We start from the raw sequence: 8,963 nt of genomic DNA, 5'->3' as shown, positions 1-8,963 counted from the left end.
CTCAAAGATGGAGTTCCTCCACAAAGAACAATGTCACAAAGTTTTGTTCTTGTATGTCTTTTTGCTTTAAATTAGATCATTGTGCTTATGAGTTTTATATAATGTTTATATAATGTTCAGTTGTCATTACTGATCATCAAACAGTAAAATAAAATGAAAAACTTCACTCTCTGCTCTTGTATGAATGACTTTAGTAGCTTTAATGTGCATTAAAGGTTATTTACATTTGGTTCATTTATTCTGTTTCTTTTGTAGGCTATTATTTACCTGAATACTGTTAGACCTTAATTGGCCTGTTTTTTTGTTGTTGTTTTTTTACTAATAGTAATTTTTTCAAACATGCTGTTTATTTGCTAAAGACTTTTATATTTCAGAAATTAAAATCACTGAGTTTTTTAGTAAAAAAAAAAACAAAGTACCAGATAAATAAGCGGTATTGTAAGAGTAGTAACACCATTAAATAGTACCCATCCCTACTTGTAAGTCAGTAGGAGAGTGATCCATGACTCGAGAACGTCCACTATGGTTTCGGACACCACTAAAAATGGCTGTTCCCTCAAATAGTGACCTATTTAAGGGTATAGGGGGCGATTTCGGACACAGCCTCAGTCTTCTGAGATGAGGCAAGCAGTTCGCGGTATTTCACATATTTACACAAGCATCAAACACATTTTACACAGTTACTTCTAGAGATTGCAATGATAAAAGACATGGTGAAAAATGACTGAATAAATAATACTGGAAGTAGGTTAAGATGAATTGTAAAAGTGTGCCCCCTAAAAGCACAAGTGGCCCCTGCCTGGTCCCCCAATTACTGTGGTCTAGAACCGCCACTGATTATGAAAAAGATTCACTGAATTTGGAGTAACACAATCTGAGTTACAAACAAAATGGTAAAGAACTTTGACATAACTGGCAAAAGCTGTACTTTTTCCTGTTTAATTTAATTCACTTTAGCGTTTCATAATATAATTTGCATATAAACACCTATTCAGTTTTGGGTTTTACACTAGAAGTCAAGATCTGATCAGACACGATAAAGTTTTACTAAAATGCAGAATTAAAAATATCGGTGGTAATTGTGTATTCTCTACTAAAAGCGGGTAAAAATTACCAGAAAACAATGGAATGATTAATAAAAGGTATCGTGTAGTGTTAAAATATGAACGATTGTGTCATGTGACTGACGGACGGAACCATGGTGAAGTGTCGCCGTTCGCAGGGGGAGAGATTTAACTGTCGCAATGAAGTACGCGGAGGAGAGTTTCGAGGGCGTCTTTACAATGAAGAACTCCTCAAAACAGACAGATAAACTTTTTAAATAATTAGTGTGTATAATTAAGCGGTTGTAGCAATGAAAGTCTAACAGCACTGAATGTTTTAGCGATCTGGTTAAAGTGTAATGCCACCTGCTACATGTAGACTTTAATAGACTTTGCTTTAAGACAGTGACATTAGTATGTGAATTTAAAATGCATAATGTGCCCATATAACCTACAAACTGTGACTTAGTTTATCATTATAATTATTACGCAAACGAGGGTATGAAGTTGAATGTTCAGTGTGTTTTATAATGACAATGGAGCAGATTTGTATTCGCCTGGTCAAACTTGATATGCTGTCCACCATAAGAGCATTAAACCGCTTCCCTTCAGTGATCAGATGCTGTGGACAGAGACAGGCTCACCGCCGTGCATCCCTCTGTGCCTCTGCTCGGACTGATCTCATGAGGACAAACTCATCTTCCTCTCTGAAATCAAGAGGATCTGTCACTGCTGCTTCTTCATCTCTCTGTCTGAGATCAAGATCAGGACTTAACACCTGCATAACTGCATTCAGACCTCCAGCTGATCAGGTGCCGTTGATCATTCAGCCCATGCGTGAGTTTCACACCTCGGGCAGACTGAGAGCTTTACCTGCACCCTTGATATGGATGGTGCTGAAGCCTCTACAGAAGCTTATAGCCATCATACTGGGCAGGTGAGGTTTTCAAATTTTTTTTTCAGTCATCAGCCTGTGTCAAGAACAAATAAAACTGGTGAATAAGTGGAATGCCACAGTGAATGCACAATTTAATCAAAGTGCTCAAGAGAGTGGTTTGAGTCTTACCTCTCAGATAGGTCCTTCAATGTATCTTGGAGAGGTGAGGTGTCCAAGTCGCAACATCTAGCTACTGGGGTGCCTCAGGGCTCAGTACTTGGACCACTTCTCTTCTCTGTCTACATGGCATCACTAGGTTCTGTCATTCAGAAACATGGCTTTTCATATCACTGCTATGCTGATGACACTCAACTCTACCTCTCATTCCATCCTGATGATCCGACGATAGCTGCTCGCATCTCAGCATGTCTAACAGACATTTCTTGTTGGATGACAGACCATCACCTTCAACTCAACCTGGCCAAGACAAAACTACTTGTGGTTTTGTGTGAGTGAGTGAGTGAGTGAGTGAGTGAGTGAGTGAGTGTGTGTGAAGGTGTATATATATATATTTATATACACCTTGCTACGTGTACTGCGTTAGGCTAACCGAGACTTGTCATTTGCACTTATATATTGTTGCTCTTTTGTTAGTTTTGACTGCTTTTACTGTCCTCATTTGTAAGTTGCTTTGGATAAAAGCGTCTGCTAAATGACTAAATGTAAATGTAAATATTAAGAGTGTGCAGCTCTATTTTGGGCAGCCGGTGTTTATACAAAATGGTGAATAGGATGGCCAATATTTTAAATCTATACAACTTTTTAACATAAAATTAATCAGATAACTACATCTAAATAGGCCTATATTCTTTGTAGATACATATTTAGTCAGAATGTTATTATTTATGTTATGGCCAGTGATGGATATAGTGGCCAATATTTTAAATCAATACCCTTTTTTTCCCCTACCCCTAATTATTAGCTGATTTCTTAAAAAAAAAAAAAAATGGGAACAATAGTGAACGTGTACATTTGAGGCATTTATAGTCCAGAACAGTTTACAAAAATGTTTTATCTTCACATAACCTGCAGGAAGTCCACCAAATGTTCTGCAGGTTATGTGAAAAGCAGAAATCTACCAAAATCCTTGGCTTATACTGTCTCCATGTACTTGGTTAGTTAATGGGGTGCATATGGCAGGTCATGGCACCAAAGTTCTTGGTTTTCTTTGAAGGGGAGTTAAGGTTTAATGATAAAATTCAGATTTTATGTGTATCTCTCTCTTTGTCTCTAGGAGCATCAGAAAATGGTGGTTGGCCCTGCCGCCCAATAAAAAGCAGCTGTTTCGTGAATGGACGTGGCGTCGACGTTGGCACTTTGTGGGAGCAGGGGCAGGACTGCTGTTCTTCGTCTCCCTCTTTTTACTCACTCACCTGGATGAATCTCCAGTTACAGGCAGGACCCGACTGCTGGTGTTCAGCAGGGAGAACTTCATGGAACTGGCTCAGGTCACTGCGGAAGCGGTACGACCTCAGTCGTGCAGTTGGTCATGTCCACACAACTTGTTTAGTCGGTTTACAGTTATTTTTTTGGTTGCAACCAGTTGCAAATAGTTGTATGCCAGTGCCTGGAGCTGGTCCAAAATGATTAGTCTGAATTAAATTTTCCTGTGCTATGGGATATTATGAAAATTAAATGTGGCGTTTCATTTAATTTCAAATCATTTAATAATTTAATTTCATTTAATATCATGGACTGTTGCTCCTCTTTCTCCTTCATTCTCTCTCTCAGTATATGGAGGAGTTTAAGGATTCTCTGATCGCTCCATCGGATCCCAGGCATCAGGTGGTGGAGCAAGCGGTTCGGATTCTGGCCGAGAGAAACCAGGACATTGCTGAGATTTCCTCTGTCCCCTGGACGGTCCATGTGGTGGACGGCCCCACAATCAATGCGTTTGTTTTGCCTGTGAGTCTTTCTCTAATAATAATCCAAATCTATTGATTTTTTTAGTTATTTAAATTTTTTGTTTTGCCAATTTTGAGAAGCAACTCTAACTGCAAAGAAATCGTCAGTCTTAGAGTTTGCGTGTATTTAGAAGACTTGCTTCTTCATTATCCAACATATTGTATGTTGAGCATTATATACATACACAAAAAAAGAGAAAAATACACAATATGAAGTACTTGTACAGCATTTTGAGGAAAAGTAACACTATATTTACTCAATATACTACTGTTCAAATGTTTAGGGTCAGTAAGTTTTTTTTTTCAAAGAAATACATATTTATTTAGCAATGAAGAAATAAATTTAATTGAAATTAAACTGATGTGACTGTAAATACTTTTCTTATGTTACAAAAAAATTATTCTTTAAAAATCACAATTTCCATAAAAATATTAAGCAATACAACTATTTATGACATTGATAATAAGAAGAAATACCAGCATATTATTATGATTTCTGAAAGATCGTGTGACACTAAAGACTGTAGTAATGGCTGCTGAAAATTCAGCTTTGCCAACACAGAAATAAATTACATTTTAAAATATATTAATATAGAAAATAGCTATTTCTATTTACTAGTAATTACTAATTGTAATAATATTTTACAATATTACTGTTTTTCCTCTCTCTGATCAAATAAATTCAGCCTTTGTGAGCATAATACTTGAACAGTAGTATGTATATGTCCTTATTTCACTGTAGTATGTATATGTATTATGTATATGTCCTTATTTCATCAAAGTCTTTGTAAAAGACGGGAGGTTTCTTCATTACGGCGACACACCACCAAAGTGCAAAAGGGAGGGATTTTTTTCTATGACATTCAGCCACAGCTGTCACTGTTCTAGACTGTTTGATCTGTCTCTGGATATATAGTGCAATCAGCATCAGTCACGTTCTGTGGCGGGAGGGCGAGCACCAATGTGCTTTCGTCATCATGCGTAACCTTAACTTCTGCAGCGATTGTTGGGAACAAACATCCCTCTCTTAATAAGAAATATGAAGTCAGGACTAGTCTGTATGGGCTGAATAAAGCAAACCAGTATCTCACCAGTAAAGTTTAGATGGATGACGATTGTAATGGAGGTAAAGACGATTACAGTGACATACAGCAATCGTACACAATTAGACACACGACCCATCCTTGCTGAATAAAAGGTTTAATTTATAAAAAAAAAAAAAGAAAGAATACAAATTTACTGACCCCAAACTTTTGAACTGTAAAGTATATTGTTAGAAAAGATTTATATTTTAAATAAATGCTCTTCTTTTTAACTTTTTATTCATCAAAGATTCCTGAAAAAAGTATCACAGGTTCCAAACAATATTAAGCTGCACAACAGTTTCCAGCACTTTCTGAAGGATCATGTGAGACTGAAGACTGGAGTAATGATGCTGAAAATTCAGCTTTGCATATATATATCTGTCATCATTTACTCACCCTCATGTCGTTTCAAACCTGTATGACTTACTTTCTTTTGTGGAACATAAAAGAAGATATTTTGAAGACTCTTGGGAACCAAGCTGTTTTGGTTACCAGTGACTTTCTTTGTATGAACAAAAAATACTGAGATGTTTTTCAAATGATCATCTTTTATGTTCCATAGTTTATGTTAGGCCGTTTTAGCCTAAACGTTTAAGTGTAATACATTTTATGTTGAATCAAATAAAATATTTATTTCTAAACTATATTTACTCAATATACTACTGTTCAAATGTTTAGGGTCAGTAAGTTTTTTTTTTCAAAGAAATACATATTTATTTAGCAATGAAGAAATAAATTTAATTGAAATTAAACTGATGTGACTGTAAATACTTTTCTTATGTTACAAAAAAATTATTCTTTAAAAATCACAATTTCCATAAAAATATTAAGCAATACAACTATTTATGACATTGATAATAAGAAGAAATACCAGCATATTATTATGATTTCTGAAAGATCGTGTGACACTAAAGACTGTAGTAATGGCTGCTGAAAATTCAGCTTTGCCAACACAGAAATAAATTACATTTTAAAATATATTAATATAGAAAATAGCTATTTCTATTTACTAGTAATTACTAATTGTAATAATATTTTACAATATTACTGTTTTTCCTCTCTCTGATCAAATAAATTCAGCCTTTGTGAGCATAATACTTGAACAGTAGTATGTATATGTCCTTATTTCACTGTAGTATGTATATGTATTATGTATATGTCCTTATTTCATCAAAGTCTTTGTAAAAGACGGGAGGTTTCTTCATTACGGCGACACACCACCAAAGTGCAAAAGGGAGGGATTTTTTTCTATGACATTCAGCCACAGCTGTCACTGTTCTAGACTGTTTGATCTGTCTCTGGATATATAGTGCAATCAGCATCAGTCACGTTCTGTGGCGGGAGGGCGAGCACCAATGTGCTTTCGTCATCATGCGTAACCTTAACTTCTGCAGCGATTGTTGGGAACAAACATCCCTCTCTTAATAAGAAATATGAAGTCAGGACTAGTCTGTATGGGCTGAATAAAGCAAACCAGTATCTCACCAGTAAAGTTTAGATGGATGACGATTGTAATGGAGGTAAAGACGATTACAGTGACATACAGCAATCGTACACAATTAGACACACGAGTCCATAATTAATGTGCAAACAAACAGGCCGTGTATGTGCATATATATATATATATATGGTTACCAGTGACTTTCTTTGTATGAACAAAAAATACTGAGATGTTTTTCAAATGATCATCTTTTATGTTCCATAGTTTATGTTAGGCCGTTTTAGCCTAAACGTTTAAGTGTAATACATTTTATGTTGAATCAAATAAAATATTTATTTCTAAAGCTACTTTTTGTAATGTCTACTTGATACTTTTCTCATTTAACACAATAATGGCTTAAAATTATTTTTTGTGGGTATTTTTTCACAGCCAAATTTAATTTACAATTAATTAGAACAATTACTCGCTACATCATGTTATTGATTAGATTAAAAAAAATTAATTGACTGACAGTCCTAATAAAAATATATAGATACTCTGTAATCGAACCCTCATTCTTGAATTTCCTGTTTGTGAAATTACCCAGACAGTTTTGCACAATGTTTTTATTAGCTACGTGTACAAACATTTCTTCATACAGTTTAGTACTCTCGTAAAGAGAGAGAAGTGTTCTTAATTCACTGCAGATGATTAAAGAAAATCTTGAGACTGATTACTAGAGGAGAAAATTATTCTGATTTCACAGCTGGAATGATTGTGTGTGTGTGTGTGTCAGAATGGAAATGTCTTCATCTTCACAGGAATGCTGGAGGCTGTAGCAGACATCCATCAGCTGGTATTTATACTGGGACATGAGATGGCTCACGCTCTGATTGGTCATGCAGTAAGTCCCGCCCACACTGTCAAACTGCTGCACAGAAACGCCCGAATGGACATTATTTTTGTCATTTTATCAGAATCTATTTTAACCCAATAATGAATTATGCTAAAAGTAAAGTATCCAAGAGCGTAGTATTAATTTCTCTAAGTAATCTCTCCCTTAGGGTAATTTTGATTTAAATGTAAATGTATATGAGTATTACATGGTCTGCTATCTGCACCCATTGTCAGGGTCCTCACACTGCCTCTGGCCTTTATAGTTTGGATCAAACTAAATTTGTACTTCCTTTGCTGTGTCTCTCAACTTTTTTCTGGAAGTAAAAGACCCTTCATTAGATTCAAGTGCTCGCTTTATCTCTCTTTTGCGTGTGTCATGTTTTACTTTCATCTCTTCTCTTGGTTTAAATGAAGAGAAGGAGGCGTCCTGTCTCAGAGGCACTAAGCGCTGTTAAGGGTTGGGTTTAAAGAGATGTTTTAGTTTCAGAGCTGTTGCATCACCGCGTGCTTGTGGGTCTGGTTAGAGTGAAGAAGCTTAACACTGATATCAGGACTAATATGACGTGGTTGTGAAAAACTAAATTGATTTAGTACATTTTTCTGTGACACTAAAAAGTCCCTTTAAAGCCAAGAAACACGCTGTTAGACTCACGAGTGCTTCCTTTGTTATTTCAAACCGCAACAAGCTAGCAGATGCTGGAACAGATTTCAAACCTGCATGCACACTGTCTCAGTGATTGTTTTATTCTGATAGCTACAAGCAAGATGAAAAACTAATTGACACACATTATTTATTTGATTTGTTTATTCATATGCAGCCTATTAGAATGATTTGTGAAGCATCACGTGACACTAAAGACTGGAGTAATGGATGCTGAAAAATCAGCTTTGTCATCACAGAAAATGTGGTACGTTTTAAAACATTCAAATATAAAATGTAAATTGTAATAATTCTTCACAATATTACTGATCAAGTAAATGCAGCCTTGGTGAGCATAAGGGACATTCAACAACATAAAATCTTATTAATGGTGGTATATATGTGAAACACAAAATGTCCAAGCAGCTCTTTTCCACACTGAAGTAGGTGAAATATGGCTGTGTCACATATATTTTGTTTGCTATATTTTATGAGCTATTTAAGTCTTTTGAATGCAATAGCTTTGTGTAAGGACCAAACCAAAATTTTAGTTGATAGACACTGAAAATCATATGTAAAAGCATAGATATTTGGTAAACATCTCCCATAATATGGAGGACCAAACCTGCAGGAATGAAAAATAAATAAATGTTATTATTTATCATTTATTTATTTTTAATTTCTGCAGGTTTGGTCCTCTATACTATTATACTATGTTAAAATGATTTTTAAAAAATGTGAAAATAAAACAAAACCATCCATTTTAATGCAAATAAGCTATTGTAATAGGTTAAATGATTATATAAAATATAACAGAATGATTCCCGTTACTGTATACACAGTATACACCACAAGACCTCATTACACTTATCACAAGAATCTCAGAATGCTCCTTCAACACCATCATATACAACTGTATGACTATGAAGCTGGCATAATTACCCAACAAATCTGCTTTGCGGCATATACCCGGCCACTCATGGACATGTTTTGGCATATCTGTTGCCCTTCTTTCAATACAGTGTGTATCGTGATTA

The 8,963-nt window shown here is 35.3% G+C and overlaps 1 protein-coding gene across 1 annotated transcript; it reads left to right on the top strand.

Annotated features, from left to right (window-relative positions):
• Nucleotides 1-1,195: 1,195 nt before the first annotated feature.
• LOC107728090 (metalloendopeptidase OMA1, mitochondrial-like) lies at nucleotides 1,196-7,386 on the top strand. The gene is made up of 4 exons (XM_016538168.1): nucleotides 1,196-1,980; nucleotides 3,215-3,443; nucleotides 3,712-3,885; nucleotides 7,186-7,386. The coding sequence occupies exons 1-4, from the start codon at nucleotides 1,574-1,576 to the stop codon at nucleotides 7,384-7,386; spliced, it is 1,011 nt and encodes a 336-aa protein (XP_016393654.1). The 5' UTR covers nucleotides 1,196-1,573.
• The last annotated feature ends 1,577 nt before the right edge of the window (nucleotides 7,387-8,963 follow it).

The sequence above is a fragment of the Sinocyclocheilus rhinocerous genome, unplaced genomic scaffold (genome assembly GCF_001515625.1).
Source record: "Sinocyclocheilus rhinocerous isolate Xijiao unplaced genomic scaffold, SAMN03320098_v1.1 scaffold337, whole genome shotgun sequence".
NCBI classification, from domain to species: domain Eukaryota; kingdom Metazoa; phylum Chordata; class Actinopteri; order Cypriniformes; family Cyprinidae; genus Sinocyclocheilus; species Sinocyclocheilus rhinocerous.
This window is presented reverse-complemented; position numbering and strand designations above follow the sequence as displayed.

Coding starts and splice junctions, on each gene's coding strand:
- LOC107728090 (XM_016538168.1), top strand. CDS start 1,574: ATGACAATGGAGCAGATTTGTATTCGCCTGGTCAAACTTGATATGCTG. Junction 3,444..3,711: donor CTCAGGTCACTGCGGAAGCG/GTACGACCTCAG, acceptor TCTCTCTCTCAG/TATATGGAGGAGTTTAAGGA. Junction 3,886..7,185: donor TCAATGCGTTTGTTTTGCCT/GTGAGTCTTTCT, acceptor TGTGTGTGTCAG/AATGGAAATGTCTTCATCTT.